Source organism: Pongo pygmaeus, chromosome X, assembly GCF_028885625.2.
Source record: "Pongo pygmaeus isolate AG05252 chromosome X, NHGRI_mPonPyg2-v2.0_pri, whole genome shotgun sequence".
NCBI lineage: Eukaryota > Metazoa > Chordata > Mammalia > Primates > Hominidae > Pongo > Pongo pygmaeus.
Window position 1 is genome coordinate 124,025,488 of NC_072396.2, and position 26,269 is coordinate 124,051,756.

Genomic DNA, 26,269 nt, shown 5'->3' on the forward strand with positions numbered 1-26,269 from the left:
CAGCACTTTGGGAGGCCAAGGCAGGCAGATCACTTGAGGCCAGGATTTCCAGACCAGCCTGGCCAACATGGTGAAACCCCTTCCCTACTAAAAACACAAAAAATTAGCTGGACATGGTGGTGCATGCCTGTAACTCCAGCTACTTGGGAGGCTGAGGCAGGAGGATCGCTTGAACCTGGGAGGCAGAGGTAGCAGTGAGCTGAGATCGCACCACTACACTCCAGCCTGGGCAACAGAGTGAGACCCTGTCTCAAAACCAAAAAAAAGATAGAAGAAAAAAAGATTGACAGACAAGTATTAAAAAACATCATGTGGAGAGTAGTGCACAAACGTCATCTTTCTCTTGCCCTCTCAACTCTTTAAGACTGATTTATGCTCTTAATTCTGTCGCTTCTCTGTTCTACCTCCTAGAATTTAGTCATCAGCAGCATTCTTTCACCTTTTATCATCTGTGTTTTCTCCTGGACCTTTTCTCTCAGCTTATATAATAGATAACAACTCAAAGTATATCTTTTTCCATAACGCTTTATTCTACTTTTGAGTAACTTTTTTTATTTTTATTTTTTAGAGATGGGAGTCTTGCTATGTTGCCCATGCTGTTCTCAAACTCCTGAGCTCAAGTGATCTTCTAATCTTGGCCTCATGAAGTCCTGGGATTACAGGCATGAGCCACTGTGCTCAACCCTGAATAACTTTTTTAGTATAAATTATCAGAAATAGTAAAAAAAAATGAACATTTTTTTCTGGTTCTTTTGCTACTCATTGCCATATTTCTTTTCTCTTTTTCTTTTCTTTTTTTTTTTTTTTTTTGAGACAGGGTCTCATTCCTGTCACCCAGGTTGGAGTGTAGTAGTGCAATCATGGCTCACTGCAGCCTTGATCTTCTGGGATCAAGGGATCCTCCCACCTCAGCCTCCTGAGTAGCTGGGACTACAGGTGCACATCACCACACCCGGCTAAAATTTTTGCTTGTGTTTTGTAGAGACGGGGGTCTCCCTGTTGCCCAGGCTGGTCTCCAACTCCTGGCCTCAAGTGATCCTCCCATCTCAGCCTCTAAATGTGCTGGGATTACAGGCGTGAGCCACTGCGCCTTGCCTTCGTGACACTTTTCATTTATTTCCTTTTCGTCCGAAGCTTTGTGTAGGACATGACACTTTTCAAAATGCTTTCCTAGACCAAGTATGGTGGCTTACGCCTGTAATCCCTGCATGTTGGGAAGCTGAGGCGGGAGGATTGCTTGAAGCCAGGAGTTTGAGATGGGCTTGGGCAACATAGGAGATCCTATTTGAAATTAAAAGAAACAAAACAGGCAGGGCACGGTGGCTCACACCTGTAATCCCAGCACTTTAGGAAGCCCAGGCGGGCGGATCACATGAGGTCAGGAGTTCGAGACCAGCTCGGGAGGCTGAGGCAGGAGAATTGCTTGAACCTGGGAGGCGAAGGTTACAGTGAGCTGAGATTATGCCACTGCACTCCAGCCTAGGTGGCACAGCGAGACTCTGTCTCAAAAACAAACAAACAGTCATTATTTAATGTCCAGCTCCATGAGAGCAGGGGCTGTGTCCATCTTGTTCACTGCTAATATCCCCCATGCCAAGCACAGTGCCTGATAGAGAGTAGCTACTCAAAGAATATCTTTAGGCCAGGCGCGGTGGCTCATGCATGTAATCCCAGCACTTTGGGAGGCCGAGGCGGGCGGATCACGAGGTCAGAAGTTCAAGACCAGCCTGACCAATATGGTGAAACCCTGTCTCTACTAAAAATACAAAAATTAGCTGGGTGTGGTGGTGCACGTCTGTAGTCCCAGCTACTCGGGAGGCTGAGGCAGGAGAATTGCTTGAACCTGGGAGGCGGAGGTTGCAATGAGCCAAGATTGCGCCACTGCACTCCAGCCTGGACAACAGAGCAAGACTCTGTCTCAAAAAAAAAAAAAAAAAAAAAAGAATATCTTTAAACGGATTAATGAATGTGAATAAAAACCACTAACCCAGAATTTATTCTTGCATCTGTTTCGTGGGATTAGCCCAAATTCTAGCCATATCAATAAAAATTTACTAATCACTTGGCCTAACTGGCCTCCCGGCCTTTTGTGTTCCATCTCCCTTGTGAGCCATCCTATAGCCGCAACCACAGTAACACTAAAACAAACAAACAAACAAAAAAAACCCAAGTCTGATTGTGTTCTCTTCCCAAACCTCTGCTATCTCCCCTGCTGCCTACAGAATACAGTCAACGCTCCTCAGCTTGGATTCAAGGCTTTGGCCCCAATCTCCCCTTTTAAACCTCTCTAGGCTTATTTATTAAGTGCTTATTATATGCCAAGCACTAGGCTAGTCACTGAGTTCATAAACCAGTTGGAGAGACAGGTACATCGACTAATTTTAATGAGGTGTGATCAGCACTATTACAGAGACTGTGAGAACACAGATAGTTTCAGGTAATGGATGATAAAATATTATGTTTTTGCCCTCTGCAGGTTCACAAGTTCTGTCTACAATAGCAATGTCCAATACAGTGGTCAGACACATTTCAAGTGCTCAATAGCCACCTGAGACTAGTGTCTGTCACACTGGATAGCTGAGCACAGATACTTTTATCATCCATGGACGTGGGGGTTAACTATAGCTGCTTCCAAGACAGCAAGGGAGCCGGGCTCGGTGGCTCACACATGTTAATTCCAGCACTTTGGGAGGCCGAGGCGGGCGGATCACGAGGCCAGGCGATCGAGACCATCTTGGCTAATATGGTGAAACCCCGTCTCTACTAAAAATACAAAAAAAAAAAAAAAAAAAAAAAAAAAAATTAGCCGGGTGTGGTGGCATGCGCCTGTAGTCTCAGCTACGCGGGAGGCTGAGGCAGGGGAATGGCTTGAACTGGGGAGGCGGAGGTTGCAGTGAGCTGAGATCACGCCACCGCACTCTAGCCTGGGCAACAGAGTGAGACTCCGTCTCAAAAATAAATAAATAAATAAATAACCAAGACAGCAAGGAACATTTCCCATATGTGAAGCCTGTGGTGCTAGCTACCAATTCCCCAAACACAACCCCTCTCCCCCACACCTTGGCTCGGGTATATTTTGTAGTACAGGCTCCCAAGAGAAAGAATGCATGAAAGTACTTTGTAAACTATTAAGTGATACAGAAATGTGATATAATAAACAGGCTCAGAGGTCTTGCTTTCATCATAGCTTTAGTTACTTCGAGCAAATTATAGCTCTTTTCTCAAACTACTCCCACCCCTATAATTTATGCCAAAGTGTTCTGAAAAGAAACACAGGCAAAATGGTTATCCTAGGGCTAAAAATCCTGATTATACCTACCTTGAAGCTTTTAATCCAGGACCCTACTTCACCACCCGCCTTCTCTGTCACTTTCTCTACAAAGGAAGGACACGAATTAAGACTTCCAAAAGAACAAAATATTTATTTTTTAAATTTAAGAATTATGGGAAACCTAAGTAATGGGAATTGCATCCTCATCGGGGTCTTCTGGCAAGTCGGAAGCACCACCCTCTCCTGTAGCTCGATGCTTCTCTAGTTTAGCAATCAATTCTTTCGCTGGATTGAAGACGCCATTGGTCTGCTGGTCACAGACATAGCAGCGCGGGGTGGTGCGGAAATGCTGTAGTGCACAGCTCTCGCAGAAATAATGCCTGCACTTGGTGACAACTGGGTTTTGGAAGCTCTGGCGACAGATGAAACACTTGAATGGTATTTCCTCATCATCGCTTCCCACTTCATAGTTTTCATCCTCATAGACACCATAGCGACCCTCATCAAGCTCACGTTCGATCTGCCACCCATGCTTGTAATCTGAACGGTCATGGAGGAATTTGCAGCTGTCTCCGAAGCCGCAGAAGCCAGTCTCTTTGTAGTCCTTACAGATGTCGGGCTGGTAATCCCAGCGCACGGTGGCACGTAGATGCTCGGGCGCTCGGATGGGGCCCTTCCTCACCATCCCGGAAGAGGCATTGCCCATAGACGTATCCTTGGGCTTCATGTATTTCTGATAATTGTTGATTCCCCGATAGATCTTGTCATCCTCCTTGCCCCTCAGCTCCTCCTGGATCTTCTGGCTGCGCTCAAAGATGGCTTGTGCATCGCGCTCTTTCTCTGTGTCCAGCTCATAGACAGCTGTCGCTCCCATATCCTCTGGTCCCACGGGTTTCGCCGAGCGGGTGGATTTATAAACCACGCCGAGACTCTCGGGCTCATTTTCCTCTTCCTCTTCGCTGCTGAAGTCGCCGTAAGCCGCCTTCTGTTTACCACTGTCACGGGTCTTCTGTATCATTGGATTGTGGGTCACCCGCTTCTTTTCCGGTCGAACCACAGTGCAGCCTTCGTCGCTACTGCTGCCGCTTTCTCCGGGCTCTGGGTCGCAGGCCGGGCGCTTTCTGCGTCCAGCAGCCCCTTTCCGCCCAGGCTTTTTGAAAAGGAAGGTGCACACCTGATCCGCCGCCTTTCCTGGAGAAAGCTGCTCTGCCATTTTAGAGTCCCGAGCTCCGAAACGGCCGTGGCTGTCTGGGTTGCACTTGGCCCCTGCACGTCACTCCACGTTGCGCGCTCCACCGGGAGTCGAAGCAAAAGACACTGACGGAAGAGGACTGCGAGAGCGCGAGCGCCCGCCTCTCTTGTGCCCTAGCAGATTCCGTCGCTTCTTCCGGAGCCGTACGTGGCACCGCCCCGCTCGCGGGCGGCCGCGGGGCTTGCTGGGAAGAGAGGCGAAGCCAGGTCACCTTTCAAGGACCCAGAAGTAGGGTTTTGGCCTAGGTAACGGGGCAGAGATGTGGTTCGAGATTCTCCCCGGACTCTCCGTCATGGGCGTGTGCTTGTTGATTCCAGGACTGGCTACTGCGTACATCCACAAGTTCACTCACGGGGGCAAGGTAAGGCGGCTTCGGCCCGGGGGCCGACTCCACGGGCTGATTTCCGAAAAGGGTGGTGGGCAGGGAGGCCGTCAGCCTGCGAACCCTCTCTCCGAGGTCGGCCCTCTACTTTCTTCCGGTTGCCTAGAAGCCGAGGCTTGCGAAACGAAGCCCGGTGGAAACCACATCCTGCTCTAGTGAAAAACAGCGTGTCTGGGTGTGTCAGAGTGGGCCTTAGGGCAGAGTAGCGACGCGGGGGCCGGAAAGGTAGATTAGAAAAGGTGGCTCAAGCCTGAGAATCGCTCACTGCAACCTCCGCCTTCTGGGTTCAAGAGATTCTCCTGGTTGGGCGCGGTGGCTCACGCCTGTAATCCCAGCACTTTGGGAGACCGAGGCGAGCGGATCGCCTGAGGTCGGGAGTTCGATACCAGCCTGACCAACATGGAGAAACCCCGTCTCTACGAAAAATACAAAATTAGCTGGGCGTGGTGGCGCATGCCTGTAATCCCAGCTACTTGGGAGGCTGAGGGAGGAGAATCGCTTCAACCCAGGAGGCAGAGGTTGCGATGAGCCGAGATCGCGCCACTGCACTCCAGCCTGGGCAACAAGAGCGAAACTCCGTCTCAAAAAAAAAAAGAAGAGATTTTTCTGCTTCAGCCTCCCGAGTAGCCGGGACCACGTCTGGCCTTTTTTTTTTTTTTTTTTTTTTTGGTAGCGACGGGGTTTCATCATGTTGGCGAGGCTGGTCTCGAACTTCTGACCTCGGGTGATCCACCCGCCTTGACCTCCCAAAGTGCTGGGATTACAGACGTGAGCCGCCGCGACCGGCCACCCTTGACTTTTTTATTCCCCATTTTCTCTTGCAAGCCTTTAGGAATTTACTGCAAGATCTTGTTTTTTACATCAGGATTCATTTTCCCCTCTTCCTAGCCCTTCACATCATCTCTAGAGTACAGAGTATAAATTTATTTACTTTTTGATTTTGTTATTGTTCTTCACGTGTGATCTACAGCTGTTGTTTCTTAGTGTCCCAAAAGGCAACACCTAGATATTTCTTTTTTTTTAAAGAAAAAAAAAAAAAAAAAAGGAAAAAAAATTCATGTTGGTTAAAATAGTGTAAGAAGTCACAGTTACCAACTTAATCCTAAAGTTTAGTGGTCTGATTTTATTTGGGAGATTCTGTTCTTGTACTACTAATTTGCATTTTTATTTAAACAATGATTCCATTTCTCTGGAATGTCCCTTTTAAAAATTGTAATATACATCAATTGGGTCACTCACTTTTATAAACTGCAACAATAATTGTCTCTTATTTGAAGGAAAAAAGGGTTGCTTATTTTGGGTATCACTGGAATCTGATGGAAAGAGATAGGCGCATCTCTGGAGTTGATCGTTACTATGTGTCAAAGGTAAGATGCCACTCTGATGCCAGCCTTTTGCCAGGGTTGAGGGGGGTTCTGGTAATGCCTTGCCAAGGGTCATACAGTGCTTATATATAACTAGCATTTTCTTATCTACTAGTGAGGTTGGCATCTTTTTACATATTTAATCTTTTATATTTCTTTTTTTTTTTAGTTTTTCTTATTGTCATAGATTTCTTATTCTGTGGATTGTTGCCTCTATCCTTTGCCTGTTCTATTGTCTGTCTTTTTCTTTTTGAGCTATAGTTCTTTATATATTCTAGACTTTAATTTTTTGCCTATTTTATATATGACAAACATTTTTCCCAGTCTGCTGTTTGTCTTTTTCACTTTATGATGTTTTTCATCAGATAGTTCTAAATTTTGATATTCAATGTATCATGTTTTGTTGTTCTGGATTCTGGGTTTTTATGTCTCCCGTACAAAGGCCTTTTCTATCTAAGATTATAAAAATACGTTCAAAAAATTAAATAGAGACAGTCTTGCTGTGTTGCCCAGGCTGGCCTCACATCATAGGCTCAAGTGATCTTCTTGCCTCAGCCTTCGGAGGAGCTGGGACTACAGGTGTGCCACTATACCTGGCTCATAAAAATACTTTTAAAAAATAATTTCTCCTAATATTGTTAGTTTCTTTAAAAAATTAGTTATTTGGTTACATCTACAAGTCATTTTGCAGTATAATGTGAAGGGAGGATTAACTTTACTTTTTTCCAAGAGGTAGCTAGTTATCGCAATTACCCATTTATAGAACAGTTTAGTAGCCCTAGCTACTTAGAAGGCTGAGGCAGGAGGATAGCTTGAGCCCAGGGGTTCGAGGCTGCAGTGAGCTAGGATCCTACCACTGCACTCTGCACTCCAGCCTGGGCGAGAGAATGAGAGCCTGTCTCAAAAAAAAAAAAAAAAAAAAAAAAAAAAACCACCAAGCACCCAGTTCATTTTTATTTGTAATACCACTCTGGTAAACTAAATTTCCATGTACACATGGGCCTGTTTCACGGATGTGCTTTTCTATACTCTAGGTCTGCCTATTCCTGCAACAATACTTCATTTAAAGAATTACTATAATTTTATATTTGATTCAATTATGACATTGCCATTTTTGTAGGTCAAAAACGACCAAGCAGTAGCATTTCATAAGGCTCAACCTAATAGTATATTTTTTGTTTTTCTGTGTTTTTTTTTTTGTTTTTTTTTTTTTTTTTGAGACAAGGTCTCACTCTGTCACCCAGTCTGGAGCGCAGTGGTGCAATCTTGGCTCACTGCAACCCCCGCCTCCCGGGTTCAAGCGATTCTTGTGCCTCAGCCTCGTGAGTAGCTGGGATTACAGGCACCCGCCACCATGCCCAGCTAAATTTTTTTTTGTACTTTTTGGTAGAGATGGAGTTTCACCATGTTGGCCAGGCTGGTTCCCTAACTCCTGACCTCAAGTGATCCGCCCACCTCAGCCTCCCAAAGTGTTAGGATTACAGGCGTGAGCAGGGCCCTACTCCTGGCCCTAATAGTATGTTTTTATATTTTGTAGGAGTAGTTCATTCTCATAATTCTTTTAAAAATGTTTACTTTTTAATATTTTCTCCTTCCTCATTTATTCCTCACAACAAACCTAAGTAAATAGTATTTCCATTTTGTAGACAAGGGTCATAGTGATTAAGTAATATTATAAGGACTCAACCTGGATGATACACCTCTCAGTGGAGACGTAGTTGAGAATCTAATCCAATGAACATGATAATAGATATCTACTTATCTGGAGCCATATTTCTCAAAGTATGGTCCAAGAATAACCATCAGAATCACCTGGCATGTGAGACAGAATTAGGATTTCTAAGAGATGGCTCCAAGGAAGATACAGTTTTAACTTCTCTTAAGGCAGTTCTTCCTGTAATAGTAAACCAAATACCTGGACTATGTTATTTAATACCTAGAAGAAGTGTCATCACTGATGAGTCTTTTTTTTTTTTTTTTTTGAGATGGAGTCTTGCTCTGTCGCCTAGGCTGGAGTGCGGTGGCATGATCTTGGCTCACTGCAAGCTCCACCCACCAGGTTCCAGTGATTCTCCTGCCTCAGCCTCACGAGTAGCTGGGATTACAGGCGCGCTGTAATTTTTGTACTTTTAGTAGAGACGGGGTTTCACCATCTTGGCCAGGCTGATCTTGAACTCCTGACCTCATGATCCACCCACCTCGGCCTCCCAAAGTGCTGGGATTACAGGCGTGAGCCACCACGGCCGGCGTAATCTTTTAATTTATAGCTTCTGAAGTATTTGGTTGTCAACTTAGTAAGATCCAGTAGGTATTTTGAATAGATAGTGTAGTGCTTGTCAGAGAAGGGTTCTGGAGTTGGGGTCCCTGAATTCTGGCTCTGCTAATTCCTTATGGACTTAAGCAGGTGACTTTTAACCTCTCTGAGCCTCCATTTCCTCATTTGTAAAAAAAAAAAAAAAAATGGAATGAGAATAATAGTATCTACCTCATGTTGGCTGTTATTTTTTAAAACAGATTTTACCTTCTTGTCCTCTGACTCACTGAGGTGCTTTGTAAAAGGATCCAGGTGGAGGCCAGGCACAGTGGCTCACACCTGTAATCCTAGCACTTTGGGAGGCCGAGGCAGGTGGATCACCTGAGGTCAGGAGTTCTAGACCAGCCTGGCCAACATGGCGAAACCCCTTCTCTACTAAAAATACAAAAATCAGCTGGGCATGGTGGCACACGCCTTCAATCCTAGCTACTTGGGAGGCTGAGGAAGGAGAATTGCTTGAACCCGGGACATGCAGGTTGCAGAGAGGTGAGATCGCGTCACTGCACTCCAGCCTGCATGATGGGAGTGAGACTCCATCTCAAAAAAAAAAAAAGGATCCAGGTGGTAAAGAGTTGCTTGACTTTAGTTCTGATTGGGGGTTGGGGGAGGTTTATTTCATATGAAGCAATATGCTGCTGTCAGAAAATGAAAACTAGAAATCATTACAGGTTATTCTTTAGTGATTATAAAATTTAATCCAATGTATTGTTGCAGTTAGAGAAATGTGGGATGTGGAAGCACTCTTTTTAATAACAGAATGCCATTTAATGACACTGGAAATAAAAGTACATGGCATATCTTTGATGGGAACAGACTTGTCACATTCTCCTTTTTAAACTGTTTTTCAGGGTTTGGAGAACATTGATTAAGGAAGCATTTTCCTGATTGATGAAAAAAATAACTCAGTTATGGCCATCTACCCCTGCTAGAAGGTTATACAGTGTATTATGTAGCATGCAATGTGTTATGTAGTGCTTAATAAAAATAAAATGAAGAAAAGCATTTCTTTTTTTTTAAATATGTTACACAAAATCAAGCAATCTACCCAATGTAGTCTTTATCACTTAAAAAAAAAACTAGAAGGCAACTGTGAGGCTTGTATAGACATAATGTACATCCATAATGTACATCAAGCACCTGTCTCTGTGCCTAGCAGCTAATACTTCATAAATTGTAGTTGTTACTATTGTAATAGACACTAGTATATTTTATTTAACTTTATTTATTTATTTTTTTTAGACAGAGTCTTGCTCTGTTGCCCAGGCTGGAGTTCAGTGGCTCAATCTCGGCTCATTGCAACCTCCGACTACCAAGTTCAAGTGATTCTCCTGCCTCAGCCTCCTGAGTGGCTGGGATTACAGGCGCCTGCCACTGCACCTGGCTAATTTTTGTATTTTTAGTAGAGATGGGGTTTCACCATCTTGGTCAGGCTGGTCTTGAACTCCTGACCCCATGATCCACCTGCCTCGGCCTCCCAAAGTGCTGGGATTACAGGTGTGAGCCACCGAGCCTGGCCAGTTTTTATATTTTTAGTAGAGACAGGGTTTCACCATGTTGGCCAGGCTGGTCTCGAATTCCTAACGTCAAGTGATCCACCCACCTTGGCATCCCAAAGTGCTGGGATTACAGGTGTGAGCCATTTTGCCCGGCTGACATTAGTAAATTTTACAAACATAGTTTCTTCAGAGATGACTAGGGGAATACAGAAAAAGTATTTTTTTTCTAGTTCCTTTTCTGAGTGGATCCTACAATGTTTAAAATTCCAGTTGGTTAGGTTTGAGCTGAGAGGGGTGTAAGAAAATAATTCCAGGCCAGGCGCAGTGGTGATGTGAGACAGGAGAATGGTTTGAAACCGGGGGGCGGAGGTTGCCGTGAGCTGAGATTGTGCCACTGCACTCCAGCCTGGGTGACAGTGACAGAATGAGACTCTGTCTCCAAAAAAAAAAAAAAAATTCCAGTTGGGATATGTTTAAAACAGATTGCACCTTCAACCTTCATGCATTCTGTATATATCTAACGAATAGTATATGCTTCAGTTAATTTTTGTTTTAGTATACAGCAACAGCAATCATTAGGTTTATTAAAATGAGAGTGTACTGAGCACTTGAAATAGAGATACATGTTCAACGTTAAAGGTAACCAAAGATGAAGATCTGAAAAGATAAAACTAAAGATGGTGATAACTCCCTGTGTATAAAGCAACACCACAGATGACACTTCCAGGTGAGAATACTAAGTTGCTTTTCATCGCTTATCCAGTTTAACATTTGATCTGGTTACCTTGAACATGCCTGCACTGTGTGATTGCCATTGATCTCATTTTATAGGATGGGGCTTATAGAAGGAAGTGGCGTTTAAACTTACAGTGGTGGCTGGATTGTGCCATCCCTTGATCGGCAATGACCTTTTACTTTTTACTGTATAAGGAAAGCCTGGTCATGATTACAAACTTAACAGAACCTGTATTATCATTTAGTGCTTCACAGGCCTTGTGTAATTGACTGTTAGGAGAACTATCCCTGGCTGGGCGGTGGCTCACACCTGTAATTCCAGCACTTTGGAAGGCCGGTGGATCACCTGACATCGGGAGTTCAAGACCTGACTGATCAACATAGAGAAACCCTGTCCCTACTAAAAATAACAAAACTAGCTGGGTGTGGTGGCGCATGCCTGTAATCCCAGCTACTCTGGAGGCTGAGGCAGGAGAATTGCTTGAACCCAGGAGGCAGAGGTTGCAGTGAGCCGAGATTGTGCCACCGCACTCCAGCCTGGGCGACAAGAGTGAAACTCTGTCTCAAAAAAAAAACAAACAAAAAAAACTATCCCTGGAAAGGAAGAAAGAGGGCAGGTAGTACACCTAGAGAGTTGTGGATACAGAAGATGTGTTGAAAACATGACTGATCTATTACTACTTTTATTGATTTTTAGGTCTGTTATTTCTCCATTTTGCCTGTAGGTAGGGATCATCCCCTAAATTTTTATGTCCTTAGATGACTGTCACAGCTACACAGCTGTATCGTTAGGGTCTACAAAATGACAGGTAGAGTTGGTTAGGTTCACGGTTAAAGTCCAAATTCTTCACTGCCCTTTTTTGTAGCATCTGCTGTGAAACTGAGCTTTATTTTTGTACTCTACTGCTAGGGGGTGAGCCAGATTAAAGCACTTTGAAGACAGAAGATTTAACGGTGGGTTTCTTTTTTCTTTTTTTTTTTTTTTTTTTTTTGCAAGTGCAATTAGAAGGGTTTTCTTAAGCAGCTCTAACTGATGTGGTAAAGCTACTGATGTCAGATCCATCTGTCACCAGCTCTTAAGGCCTGTTAAAATGCTGCTTAGGAAACAATCCCATTTGCTCGGTTTTATTTACTGTCATTAAGTTTTAAAAAAATAGATGTTATATTCACCTAGCTCAAAATCCAACAATGTGAGGTATGCAGTGAAAATAGTTGCTCTAATTCCCTGCCCAGCACCTGTCAATTGTCACACCACCCCAAAGGGTTTCTTTTTACTTTATTTTTTTGAGATGGTGTTTTCGCTTTTGTCACCCAGGCTGGAGTGCAATGGTGTGATCTCAGCTCACTGCAACCTCCACCTCCTGGGTTCAAGCAATTCTACTGCCTCAGCCTCCCGAGTAGCTGGGATTACAGGCACCCGCCACCACACTCAGCTAGATTTTGTATTTTTAATAGATACGGGGTTTCACCATGTTGGCCAGGCTGGCCTCGAACTCCTGACCTCAGATGATCCACCTGCCTTGGCCTCCCAAAGTGCTGGGATTACAGGTGTGAGCCACTGCGCCTGGCATGGGATTCTTTTTACTTTAAAAATAATCCTTTTTGGCTGGGCACGGTGGCTCAAAAAAAAAATCCTTTTTTATTAAACCCAAACCAAAAATGGTCAATACTGTTTCTTTTTCTTTTTTTCTTTTTTTTGAGACAGGGTCTCACTCTGTCACCCAGGCTGGAGTGCAGTAGAGAGATCCTAGCTCACTGCAACCACTGCTTCCTGGGCTCAAGTGATCCTCCCACCTCAGCCTCCTGAGTAGCTGGGACCACAGGCGCTTACCACCACGCCTGGCTAATTGTATGTTTTGTAGAGACAGGGTTTTGCCATATTGCCCAGGCTGGTCTCGAACTCTGGGGCTCAAGAGATCTGTCAGCCTCGGCCTCCCAAAGTGTTGGGATTACAAGTATGAGCCACCGCACCTGGCCAATAGGGTTTCTTTTTGCACATACAGATACAAACGGGTTCTTCTGTCTTGTGTGCAATTGTAGTGTCTGACACATACTGTTCACTTCTTTGGAAGTTTGGAAGAATGGTTCTTGTTTGAAATTACATCTACCAGGTTGTTACTTGTAGGGTCAAATAAAGTAGTCAATAGGAAAATACTGAAAAAAGATAGAGGAAGCCATACATATTCAGAAGGAAGAGGAAGAGAATGGTGCTGCCTTTTGTTTGGGAACCAAATGATCACTTAGCCAGTGGCAGAGCTGGGACTAGAATCCTGATGTTTTGACTCCCAACCTAGTGTATTGTTCTTTGTGGTTTACTTCACTAAATGCTGATTGAGTAAATGCTACATGCCAGGTGCTGTACCTCAGATTTGAATATGACACCACAGGCCGGGTGCGGTGGTTCACCCCTGTAATCCCAACACTTTGGGAGGCTGAGGTGGGCAGATCACTTGAGGCCAGGAGTTCGAGACCAGCCTGCCCAACATAGCAAAATCCCCATCTCTACCAAAAAATAAAATGACCTAAAATAAATGAATGTGACACAGAACTGCTCTGCAGGAACTCAGTCAGTGGGAGTGACAGACAACTATGTGAAGGATAAGTGCTGTGACAGAAGTTTGCAGAAGATGCTGTGGGAGCGCAGAGGTGGGGCAACCCAGCCTTGGGTTGAGGGGAAAGGAAAGAGCTTAGGGATACGTTTCCAGAGGATGTCTACACTAAGCTGTCTGGAAGGCTGGATAGGATTTACGAGACAAACAACGGAGGGGAGGACATTCCAAGCAGAGGGAACAGCATGAGGGTGGGGACACCAATAGCATGGCTATGTGGGAGACTCTACAAGCAGTTCTGCAGAGCAAAGAGTGCAAGGCAGAAGAGAGGGACCAGAGAGGTTGGCAGGGCCCAGAACGTGAATGTTTCCCCCTGGGTGTCGGAATTCCTCCTGAGGGCGACTGGGAAGTCTAGCAGGAGGTAGGAGAGTGATGCGACTTGCGCACATCTGCCTGGCTGCTCTGCACAGGGTGGGTTTAAAGCAGTGGTTCTCAGCTAGGTGAGTTTGCCTCCCAGGGCATATTGCAACCTCTGCAGACATTTTTCCTTGAGGCAACAGGAGGTATGGGTGGGGAGGTGTTGCTGACATCTAGTGGTTAGAAGCCAGTGATGCTTCTAAACATCCTAAGATGTACAGGACAGTCCCACGTTGACAGTTTCCGGTAGCCTTAAGTGTCAGTAGTGCCAAGGTTGAGAAACTCTGCAAACAGTAGCAGGGTCTCCATTAAGGAACACAGTAGGAAGTGTTTTTTAAAAAAATTCTGCCTGGGCACAGTGGTTCACACTTGTAATCCTAGCACTTTGGGTGGTTGAGGCAGGAGAACTGCTTGAGCCCAGGAGTTCAAGACCAGCCTGGGCAACACAGCAAAACTCTTTATCTATTTTGAAAAAAGTATTAAAGAGTCTGGGCGCAGTGGTTCACACCTGTAATCCCAGCACTTTGGGAGGCCAGAGCGGGCCGATCACTTGTGGCCAGGAGTTTTTGAGACTAGCCTGGCCAACATGGTGAAACCTCATCTCTACTAAATATACAAAAATTAGGCCAGGCGTGGTGGCTGACACCTGTAATCCCAGCACTTTGAGAGGCCGAGGCAGGCGGATCACCTGAGGTCAGGAGTTCGAGACCAGCCTGGCCAACATGGTGAAACCCCATCTGTACCAAAAATTACAAAAATTAGCCGGGCGTGGTGGTGTGCATCTGTAATCCCGGCTACTTGGGAGGCTGAGGCAGGAGAATCACTTGAAGCCGGGAGGTGAAGGTTGCAGTGAGCCGAGATCAAGCCACTGCACTCCATCCTGGGTGACAGAGGGAGACTCTGTCTCAAAAACAACAAACAAATAAAAATACAAAAATTGCTGGGTGTTGTGGCGGGCACCTGTAATCCCAGCTACTAGAGAAGCTGCAGCACAAGAATCACTTGAACCCAGGAGGCAGAGGTTGCAGTGAACCGAGATGGCGTCACTGCACTCCAGCCTGGGTGACAGAGTGAGACTCCCTCTCAAAAAAAAAAAAAAAAAAAAAGCGTTAAAGAGAGAAAAAAGTTTTAAAAAGTCCTAATTATTCAGAAATGTATGGGAGCAATTTCCCTTCTCCCTCCCTCTCCTGGTTCTTTTTTTCATTCCGATCTCTGTTGGCTCATCTGTAAACTTGAAGCATATCCCTTCCCTGGAGGCGTTTGTTTTTCCAAGGAAGTATCCTGATGTACTCTTCTTTTCTTTCTTTCTTTCTTTTTTTTTGAGACAGAGTTTTGCTCTTGTTGCTCAGGCTGGAGTGCAATGGCGCAATCTCAGCTCACTGCAACCTCCACCCCGGGGTTCAACCAGTTCTCCTGCCTCAGCCTCCCGAGTAGCTGGGATTACAGGCATGTGCCACCACACCCAGTTAATTTTTTGTATTTTTAGTAGAGACGGTGTGTCACCATGTTGGCCAGGCTGGTCTCGAACTCCTGACTTCGGGTGATCCACCTGCCTTGGCCTCCCAAAGTGCTGGGATTACAGGCGTAAACCACTGTGCCCAGCCTCCCAATGTACTCTCAGTGATGTGCCTCAGCTTGAGAAGGCACAGAACAACATGTTTCTTTTCCAAATAGATGATGTAAGATGTGGAGACACAGAATGTTGGGAGTAACTTCACATCAGGAAGCTGTACCACCTGTGGGTTGTGTGGCCTTTGGTAGGTCACATCACTGATCTTAGCTTCAGTTCTTCCATCTCTCAAGTGAGGACAGTATGTGCCCTGCATACGTCCCTGGGTAGCTGAGAAAATCACACGAAATCATGTATGTGAAGTAGTTTGTAAGTGTACAGCCTTGTGCATGTGGAATGGACCATTGCTGCATTTTGAGCACCCCTTTAACAGCTCTCCAGCCGACCCCCAAATCCCTCAGGCACTTACACAAAAGTGATGTTGGGAGGACCCTCAGGCCAGGTCTTTGGTCCCCTGTTAGAGTAATCACAGCTAGGGAATCTCAGAGCACTGCAAGGACAACAGGCGGTAGGAACTTTGATGAAGACACTAATTGTTTGGAAGCTGTTTTCTGAAAGCAGAGCTAAAAACGCAGTTTCATGCCACTGTGAGAACCGAGTGCCTAGTTACCCCTGTCAGCTCTTGCTGCTTGCTCTGCTCTAAGGGACGGTGCTGAATGGATAGGACTGAAGCTAGCCATTCTCACCAAGAAGCTTCTGGTTGAGGGTAAGGGATGGAGGATGAGAGTTAAACATCAGTTGGTTTTCAAGATTCCATATCACTCTGATACTTCTGTGAACTGAGAAATTATTCTCCTGTACTTCTGTGGGAAACAAGGCACATGGTACAATTTTAGGGTTTTTTTTTTTTTTTCTATACCAAGTGTATAGATTTGGATTTTAGATATCGAAAGAGACTGTCATTCAGCTTACTGGTTTGGGTCTGTGTGTGTTTGTGTAATGCTCCCTCTGTCACCTCATCCATACCCTCCTGACCAAATATTTTATCTTTGAGGTTTGAATACTCTAGAATTTTTTTTTTTTTTTTTTGAGATAGAATCTCACTGTGTCACCCAGGCTGGAGTGCAGTGGCATGAGTGGTGGAGTGCTCGGCTCACTGCAACTTCTGCCTCCTGGGTTCAAGTGGTTCTCCTGCCTCAGTCTCCGAGTAGCTGGGATTATAGGCGCCCCCCACCACGCCTGGCTAATTCTGTATTTTTAGTAGAGACGGGGTTTCACCACGTTGGCCAGGCTGGTCTTTAATTCCTGACCTCAAGTGATCAACCCATCTCAGCCTCCCAAAGTGCTAGGGTTACAGACGTGAGCCACCACACATGGCCAATTGTTACATTTTGATGCAGTTTTGATAAAAGGCAGAGAGAAATTCCTATAAAGAATAAATCCTATGTTATGTTTACATAATCTTTAATCATTAAGTTTTTTTGGCATATTTCTTTACCCTATATGTCTTATGCTATTGTCTGTAATACTCCTTCCTCCAACCCCAAAGACTCTTCTGCAACAAAAATCCAAATAATTGCTTTTAGGATTTCCACAAATCTTGATTCACCATTAGACACATAATTGTTCTTTATAGGGCACCACTGAGAAAATGACCCAGCAGATATTACTTGTATAAACTCAAGTAACTGTTGTTTTATTAGTTTGAACACATTTGGTATCATCCATTGTTTTGGTTCTTGGTAGGTGCCTTCCTCAGTTCGAGCAAACATGGAGAGACCAATTATTATATTTGGGCTGGAGAGTGATCAGGCAATAAAATTTATAAACAACCATGCAATTTTAATTATGACCCCAAAAAACTATAATCCCAAAGTCAACAGAAAGAAGGTAGGGAAAACACTGGGAACACTGAGCATTACTGCCCCAAGAAAACAAAGATATCTTCCACGTGGTTAAGAGTTTCTTTGGTGGCTGGTCGTGGCAGCTCACGCCTGTAATCCCAGCACTTTGGGAGGCTGAGGCAGGCAGACCACCTGAGGTCAGGAGTTTGAGACCAGCCTGACCAACATGGAGAAACCCCGTCTCTACTAAAAATACAAAATTAGCCGGGCGTGGTGGTGCATGCCTGTAATCCCAGCTACTTGGGAGGCTGAGGTAGGAGAATTGCTTGAACCTGGGAGGCTGAGGCAGGAGAATTGCTTGAACCTGGGAGGCTGAGGCAGGAGAATTGCTTGAACCTGGGAGGCGGAGGTTGCGGTGAGCTGAGATCGTGCCATTGCACTCCAGCCTGGGCAACAAGAGTGAGACTCCGTCTCAAAAAAACAAAACACCACCACCAAAAACCCCCCAACCAAACAAAAAAACACAGTTTCTTTGGTATACTGTGCCTATCTGCTCTGTACCACCTGCCATGTTGCTGGGGAGTGTTTCATTCAGCAGACAGATTTTCCCTCTAAGCCTAATACACTTCGTTTCTAGAGGCCAGAAGTCACCCCGGCTACCAGAAGCTTGCTCTTCTCTCTTACCTCTAAGAACTTAGTATTTGGGGTGGGGTTGGTCTGGTCTCTAGGGAAACCCTGGAGTTTTCATACAGTGCCTACAAGAGCAGTCCACTCTAGTTATGACTGTGGATCTGAACATCAAGACATCACTATCAAAAATCCAGCCATTGGATTATAAATCATGCTGCTATAAAGACACATGCACACGTATGTTTATTGCGGCACTATTCACAATAGCAAAGACTTAGAACCAACCCAAATGTCCATCAATGATAGACTGGATTAAGAAAATGTGGCACATATACACCATGGAATACTATGCAGCCATAAAAAAGGATGAGTTCATGTCCTTTGTAGGGACACGGATGAAGCTGGAAACCATCATTCTGAGCAAACTATCGCAAGGACAGAAAACCAAACACCGCATGTTCTCACTCATAGGTGGGAATTGAACAATGAGAACACTTGGACACAGGGTAGGGAACATCACACACCGGGGCCTCTCGTGGGGTGGCGGAAGGGGAGAGGGATAGCATTAGGAGATATACTTAATGTAAATGACGAGTTAATGGGTGCAGCACACCAACGTGGCACATGTACACATAGGTAACAAACCTGCACGTTGTGCACATGTACCCTAGAAGTTAACGTGTATATATATATATATATATATATATATATATAAATCCAGGCATCGGGAACAGCTTTGCCATAGTACTTTTATTGTGAGGAAGGCACTGTTCAATGAGGCACTCATGCTCAAGGATGGCCAGGATATTCTGAGAGGTTTTTGTGACATGACTCTCAAGGACCTACCCACCTGGGCCTGACTACCACAGTACTCAGGTCTGTGGCCTTTACTGTTGGAGGATGGGCCTCTGCTTGGGAAAGGCCCTTGGGTCCCTATCACCTCCTCCCTCTTTCTTCCTAGGGCAGTCTGGTGGCCTTTGAGACGTGAAGCAAAGTCACTTGCTTAGAACTGAGGCAGGAGAATAGTCTGGAAGCAGGGAACCTAAGGCCATTTCACGCTGACTTCCTAGAACTAAATTGAAAGGAAAGCCCTAACTTTCCACGCCTAAGTAACAAAAGAACCAGAGGTTGCTCCCCTTGCACACCCCCACCTTTCTGTGTGGCAGATGGGAAGTTGAAAGTACCTCTGATTGGTTGCTTTTTGCAACCAATCAGACGTTTGCATAGGAGTGTAACTTTGTAACTTCACTTCAACCTCTGATTGGTTGCTATCCTAACCAATCATACGGATTGGGGGCCAAGTCTTCGTTTGTATAGAAGGGCAACTTTGTAACTTCACTCTGGCCTCTGATTGGCTGCTTTCCACAACCAATAAGATGTTTGCATAGGAATGTGACCTTTGTAACTTCATTTCAGCCTCTGATTGTGGGCTGCAACTTCATGAACATGGGGTGAACACCAAGTGGCCAATGGTAAACCTCTAGCGGGTATTTGGACCCCAGAAGATTGTGTATCAGGGCCCTTGAGCCACTGCTCCGCCCGTTCTCACACTGTGGAGTATACTTTCACTTTCAATAAATCTCTGCTTTCCTTGCTTCTTTCTTTCCTGTCTTTGCTGTGCGTTTTGTCCAATTCTTTGTTCAAAACGCCAAGAACCTGGACAACTTGCAGTAAAGACCCTCTACTGGTAACAGAACCTGCTGAAATCCAACATGCCTCATGTTTTGGGTAAGAAAGCATTTCATTGTCCCCTGCTTTGACTTACTTGCTAGTTATTTTTTCATGTGAACACACTTTGTCTTCCCAACTACATTGTAAGTGCATCGAGGGTGGGAATCTTGTCTTAAGCCAGTTTTCTTCTCACAATTCCTGCCACCTGCGCACTTTACAATCACTTAAAAGATACGTGGTGGCCGACTGGGTTCATTCGACAAGCAGAGAATGTCAGCGTTAAGCCTAGGCTTGTGGCTAAGAGGCATCAGCCTTGCTAGGGATTGGTAGGATAAGAGAAAGAAGGGGAAAAAATAAGTAAGGGAAAGGGTGAAAGGGTGAGCATGAGAGTTTAAAAGGAGGAGAGGGAAGAAACTGAGAGGGAATAAAAATGAGGCATAGGTGGAAAAGAGTGTAATTCAAGGCCCAGGGTGTGGAGTCCCAAGAGAGGGCTCTGTCCTCTCTTCCTTGTGCTGTGATGTAGACTACTCTTGTCTAGGGCATCTCCTTGGATTTTCTTCAGTTCAAGAAGAAGCTAGGCCAGGCGCGGTGGCTCACGCCTGTAATCCCAGCACTTTGGGAGGCTAAGGTGGGCAGAACACTTGAGGACAGGAGTACCAGACCAGCCTGGCCAACATGGCGAAACCCCGTCTCTACTAAAAATACAAAAATTAGCAGGGTGTGGTGGTGCATGCCTGTAATCCCAGCTACTCAGGAGGCTGAAGCAGGAGAATCGCTTGAATCCGGGAGGGGGAGGTTGCAGTGAGACAGGATCGTGCCATTGCACTCCAGCCTAGGCGACAAGAGCAAGACTCTGTCTCAAAAGAAAAAAAAAAAAAAAAGCAGCAGCAGCAGCTAAGAGAGTGTGGGCCAGTCGCGATGGCTCATGCCTGTAATCCCAGCACTTTGGGAGGCTGGGGCGGGCGGATCACTTGTGGTCAGGAGTTCGAGACCAGTCTGGCCAACATGGTGAAATCCCGTCTCTACTGAAAATACAAAAATTAGCTGGGTGCGGTTGCACACACCTGTAATCCCAGCTACTTGGGAGGCTGAGACAAGAGAATCGCTTGAACCCGGCAGGCAGAGGTTGCAGTAAGCCGAGATCGCGCCACTGCACTCCAGCCTGGGCGACACAGTGAGACTCCGACTAAAAAAAAAAAAGTGTGTGGATCTGCAAGACTCTCCAAAGCAGTTCTCTCTAGTGAGCACAACATCCTTGATACAAATTTCCGCCTCCCCTCCACTCCCCACATTCAGGACAAGGAAGGCGCTGGCCCTCTCGCCCCCTGGCGGTCTGTCTAGCTCCCGGCAGCCGCGGAAAGCCCAGGACAGTAGGGCAGTGTACTTGCGACCCACCCCGCCCATCGGCTCCTGGGGAGCGGACAGGACGCACTCCACTTGGCCAGGCCTGCATCAGGCTCTGGCTCTGTCGCCCAGGCTGTAATGCAGTGGTGCGATCATGGCTACTGCAGCCTCGACCTCCCGGGCTCAAGTGATCTTCCATCTCAGCCTCCCAAGTGGCTGAGATCACAGGAGCGCGCCGCCACGCCCGGCTAATTTTTGTTATTGGGGCGGCGCCTATTGGTGCAGTCTCCACGTTCTTTCAGAAGAACGCGGGCGCATCGCTGGACCACGCGCCAGCAGGCAGCCGGCGCCGCCTACCTGGCCCCCATAGTCCCAATGCTTACAGAGGCCCATGGCGGGGGTGTGGCGCGGGGGGTGGGGAGTCGGGTGGGAGTTCCGGCTTCCCAAGCAGCCAAGTCTATTTTCTTCCCGAAGAGGGAGGGGCTGAGCTTGGCAAGCCTCTAGCCAGCTCCTCCTGCTCTGCCCCACCTGCTCCTCCGAGCTCTCCCCTCCATCTCTGCTTCCAAGCTATTTTTCTCCACTCATACCGGCACTAGCATCCGAGCAGGGAGTAGTTTGGAAGAACCTGTCTTCGGCGCTGCATGAGGATTCAAAAGACCTCTCAACCTAGAGAGCCCTGGGAGCCAAAATTTGTGCGTTTCAATAAGGGGCTTGGCTGGGGGTAAGAAGTAAAGTTCTGGCCACAGCATTTAAGCTTCTGCTTCAAAGAAGGAGCCTTTCTAATCTGCTGGGAAATCTCTCCAGTTTCTCTCCACGAAAGCATTTTGCCTGCATTTGTCTCCTCTGGGCAATAAGGAATCCTACTCCCAGCCCGTTGGGGTGGCTTACGCCTGTAATCCTAGCACTTTGGGAGGCTGAGGCAGGAGGATCGCTTGAGGTCAGGAGTTCGAGACCAGCCTGGGTAACATAGTGAGACCTAGTCTCTACAAAAAATTAGCTGACCTTGGTGGTGTGTGCCTGTGGTCTCTGCTATTTGGGAGGCTCAGGCGGGAGGATCACTTGAGTCCAGGAGGTCGAGGCTGCAGTGAGCCATAATCGCACCACTGCACTCCAGCCTGGGTGACAGAGTGAGACCCTATCTCTCCTCTCCCCCCACCAAAAGAAAAATGAAAACAAAACAAAGGGGAAAAAAACAAATCCTGGCCCAGCGTGGTAGCTCGCACCTGTAATCCCCGCACTTTGGAAGGCTGAGGCTGGCGGATCCCTTGAACGCAGGAGTTCAAGACCAGCCTGGGAAACATAGCAAAAACCCGTCCCCACAAAAAAAATACAAAAATTAGCTGGGCGTGGTGGCAGGCGCTTATAAGCCCAGCTACTCAGGAGGCTGAGGCAACAAGATTGAAATTCCATCTCAAAATAAAATTAAAATAAGGCCGGGCGTGGTGGCTCCCACCTGTAATCCCAGCACTTTGGAAGGCCGAGGCGGGAGGATCACCTGAGGTCAGGAGTTCAAGACCAGCCTGGCCAACATGGTGAAACCCCGTCTCTACTAAAAGTACGAAAAATTAGCTGAGCTTGGTGGCATGTACCTGTGATCCCAGCTATTAGAGAGGCTGAGGCAGGAGAATTGCTTGAACCCGGGAGGAGGAGGTTGCAGTGAGCCGAGATGGCGCCACTGCACTCCAGCCTGGGTGACAGAGTGAAACTCCATCTCAAAACAAAACAAAACAAAAAACGAAAAAAGAAAAAAGAAAGAATCCCACTCCCCTTCCCACACCAGGTCCTCACCACCATGTTCCTCTCACCAGTGGCCTCTGGGCTGCCTAGGAGAGGTCTTGCTGTCCTTGCCCACCTAAGCTCGACACGAAGGAAACGGGAGCTCTGCTTTACACAATGCAGCTACCTGTTTCTAACCCCCATCCCAGAAGCAGCACAACTCCCCCACCCTGAACCCAGGAGGAGGGCAGGGCTGTGGTTCCTGGCCTGTTGTGGCACCAGAGGGTTAAAGACAGTTGATGTGATGGGCTTTCTGGGAGTCAGACCGGTGAGCAGAACCGAGGGCAGTCACCATCGTCGATCAGAACTCCAGAGCTTATGTGCTCAACAACATCCACACAAATCCTCTTTTTTATTTATTTATTGAGATGGAGTTTTGCTCTTGCCGCCCAGGCTGGAGTGCAATGGCGCGATCCAGCTCACTGCAAACTTTGCCTCCTGGGTTAAAGCGATTCTCCTGTCTCCGCCTCCTGAGTAGTGGGATTACAAGTGCCCGCCACCATGCCCGGCTAAGTTTTGTATTTTTAGTAGAGACGAGGTTCCGCCATGTTGGCCAGACTGGTCTCGAACTCCTCACCTCAGGTAATCCGCCCGCCTCGGCCTCCCAAAGTGCTGGGATTAGAGGCATGAGCGACCATGCACGGCCCATACAAATCCTCTTTCAGGTTTGGCTTCCGGGCATTGACCCTACCAAAAGAGAGCTCAGGACACACTGGTCCCTGGAGTACTGGGCTAATTCTCCCAACTCAGCGGAGTGGTGGGCTCTTCCTGGTTCCTCTGCTTTTGGAGTCTGTGCTGGTCATTGAGAGGTGACAGCGTGCTGGCAGTCCTCACAGCCCTCGCTGGCTCTCCGCGCCTCCTCTGCCTGGGCTACCACTTTGGCGGCACTTGAGGAGCCGTTCAGCCCACCACTGCACTGTGGGAGCCCCTTTCTGGGCTGGCCAAGGCCGGAGCCGGCTCCCTCAGCTTGCAGGGAGGTGTGGAGGGAGAGGCTCGAGCGGGAACCCGGGCTGCCCGCAGTGCTTGCGGGCCAGCTGGAGTTCCGGGTGGGCGTGGGCTTGGCTGGCCCCGCACGCGGAGCAGCCGGCTGGCCCTGCCAGCCCTGGGCAATGAGGGGCTTAGCACCCGGGCCAGCGGCTGTGGAGGGTGTACTGGGTCCCCCAGCAGTGCCGGCCCACCGGCGCTGCGCTGGATTTCTCACCGGGCCTTAGCTGCCTTCCCGCGGGGCAGGGCTCGGGACCTGCAGCTCGCCATGCCTGAGCCTCCCACCCACTCCGTGGGCTCCTGTGCTGCCCTAGCCTGAGACTCCCCGAGGAGTGCCGCCCCCTGCTCCACGGCGCCTAGTCCCATCGACCACCCCAGGGCTGAGGAGTGCCGGCGCAAGGCGCAGGACTGGCAGGCAGCTCCACCTGCATCCCAGGTGCAGGATCCACTGGGTGAAGCCGGCTGGGCTCCTGAGTCTGGTGGGGAGGTGGAGAACCTTTATGTCTAGCTCCGGGATTGTAAATACACCAATGGGCACTCTGTATCTAGCTCAAGGTTTGTAAACACACCAATCAGCACCCTGTGTCTAGCTCAGGGTTTGTGAATGCACCAATCGACACTCTGTATCTAGCTACTCTGGTGGGGACTTGGAGAACCTTTGTGTGGACACTCTGTATCTAGCTAATCTGGTGGGGACATGGAGAACCTTTGTGTCTAGCTCAGGAATTGTAAACGCACCAATCAGCGCCCTGTCAAAAACAGACTACTGGGCTCTACCAATCAGCAGGATGTGGGTGGGGCCAGATAAGAGAATAAAAGCAGGCTGCTGGAGCCAGCAGCGGCAATCCGTTTGGGTCCCCTTCTGCACTGTGGCGGCTTTGTTCTTTTGCTCTTTGCAATAAATCCTGCTGTTGCTCACTCTGGGTCTACACTGCCTTTATGAGCTGTAACACTCACCACGAAGGTCTGCAGCTTCACTCCTGAAGCCTAGCGGGACCACGAGCCCACCGGGAAGAATGAACTATTCCAGAGGCGCTGCCTTAAGAGCTGTAACACTCACTGCCAAAGGTCCGCAGCTTCACTCCTGAGCCAGCGAGACCATGAACCCACCAGAAGGAAGAAACTCTGAACACATCCGAACATCAGAAGGAACAAACTCCAGACGCGTCACCTTAAGAGCTGTAACACTCAGTGCGAGGGTCCGCGGCTTCATTCTTGAAGTCAGTGAGACCAAGAACCCACCAATTCTGGACTCAGTCTTACCATCATATGTTAACTAATGTTTATTGAGCACGGTCAATGTACCTGTCTTAATTGGAGGTCTCTGTCTGAATCACCTAAATTCATCTTTTTATCAACCCTATAAAAAGATTATTAAGATCCCCATTGTGCACATGAGGCTCAGAGAGGTAAAACTATGGAATGAGACCACCACTTCTCCTGTTGTCTTTCCCAGCTTCTCCCCCACCTCCCCTTTTCCCTAGTTTATAAGACAGGAGAAAAGGGAGAAAGCAAAAAGTTGGAAAGAAACATAAAATAAATAGCTAGATGACCCTGGCACCACCACCTGGCCCTGGTGGTTAAAATAATAATAATGTTAACCCCTGACCAAAACTACTGGTGTTATCTGTAAATTCCAGATACTGTATGCGAAAGCACTGTAAAACCTTTTGTTCTGTTACCTGATGTATGTAGCCCCCAGTCATGTTCCTCACGCTTACTTGATCTATTATGACCCTTTCACGTGGACCCCTTAGAGTTGTAAGCCCTTAAAAGGGCTAGGAATTTCTTTTTCAGGGAGCTCAGCTCTTAAGACGCGAGTCTGCTGACGCTCCCGGCCAAATAAAAACCTCTTCCTTCTTTAATCTGGTGTCTGAGGAGTTTTGTCTGCGACTCATCCTGCTACAAAACAACCTGCCTGAAGTCACAGTTACAACGCCAGTATGTGGCAGAGCTGGGATTTGAAACCCTGTACTGTATCTGTGTTCAGAGTCTGTGTTGTTTCTTTTTTTCCTTTGTGACAGAGTTTCGCTCTTGTCGCCTGGGCTGGAGTACAATGGCACAATCTTGGCTCACTGCAACCTCTGCTTCCCAGGTTCAAGCGATTCTCCCGCCTCAGCCTCCCAAGTAGCTGGGATTACAGGCCAGCACCACCACGCCCGGCTAATTTTTGTATTTTTAGAAGAAATAGGTTTTCAACATGTTGGCCAGGTTGGCCTCGAACTCCTGACCTCAGGTGATCCACCCGCCTCAGCCTCCCAAAGTGCTGGGATTACAGGCGTGAGCCACTGTGCCCGGCCCAGAGTCTGTTTCTTCTACTAAACCACTCTGTCTCCCAAACTCCTCCCTTCCCACCCTCCATTCCCCTGCCTCACCACTGCACCACAGCATGATCTCTGGGTGCGGGACCTCAAAATATGTGATGTCTTCCAGGCAGTGAGCTCAGCATTTCTTTCTGGATAAAGACACTTAACATTGCAGTTTTCTTCCTTTGTTGGGTTTGAGATCCACTGTCTTTTTTTTTTTTTCTTTGAGCCGGAGTTTCGCTCTTTTCGCCCAGGCTGGAGTGCAGTGGCGAGATCTCAGTTCACTGCAACCTCCACATCCCCATTTCAGGTGATTCTCCTGCCTCTGCCTCCCAAGTAGCTGGGATTACAGGCGCCCGCCACCATGCCCAGCTACTTTTTAGTAGAGACGGGGTTTCACTATGTTGGCCAGGCTGGACCTGAA

General features: G+C 47.2%; 2 protein-coding genes across 2 annotated transcripts; one reads left to right on the top strand and one right to left on the bottom strand.

Moving 5' to 3' along the window:
• Positions 1 to 3,402: 3,402 nt before the first annotated feature.
• On the bottom strand, positions 3,403 to 4,595 carry RNF113A (ring finger protein 113A). The gene has a single exon (XM_054471098.2). It carries the CDS (start codon positions 4,482 to 4,484, stop codon positions 3,453 to 3,455), a length of 1,032 nt encoding a protein of 343 aa, XP_054327073.1. The 5' UTR covers positions 4,485 to 4,595; the 3' UTR covers positions 3,403 to 3,452.
• Positions 4,596 to 4,745: 150 nt separating this feature from the next.
• Positions 4,746 to 9,585, top strand: NDUFA1 (NADH:ubiquinone oxidoreductase subunit A1). Its single transcript, XM_054471099.2, has 3 exons — positions 4,746 to 4,884; positions 6,183 to 6,272; positions 9,432 to 9,585. Exons 1-3 carry the CDS (start codon positions 4,783 to 4,785, stop codon positions 9,450 to 9,452), a joined length of 213 nt encoding a protein of 70 aa, XP_054327074.1. The 5' UTR covers positions 4,746 to 4,782; the 3' UTR covers positions 9,453 to 9,585.
• The last annotated feature ends 16,684 nt before the right edge of the window (positions 9,586 to 26,269 follow it).

Excerpts from the sequence above, each read along its gene's own strand:
- RNF113A (XM_054471098.2), bottom strand. The coding sequence starts at position 4,484 with ATGGCAGAGCAGCTTTCTCCAGGAAAGGCGGCGGATCAGGTGTGCACC.
- NDUFA1 (XM_054471099.2), top strand. The coding sequence starts at position 4,783 with ATGTGGTTCGAGATTCTCCCCGGACTCTCCGTCATGGGCGTGTGCTTG. Across the intron at positions 4,885-6,182 it reads AGTTCACTCACGGGGGCAAG|GAAAAAAGGGTTGCTTATTT; the intron begins GTAAGGCGGCTT and ends TCTTATTTGAAG. Across the intron at positions 6,273-9,431 it reads ATCGTTACTATGTGTCAAAG|GGTTTGGAGAACATTGATTA; the intron begins GTAAGATGCCAC and ends ACTGTTTTTCAG.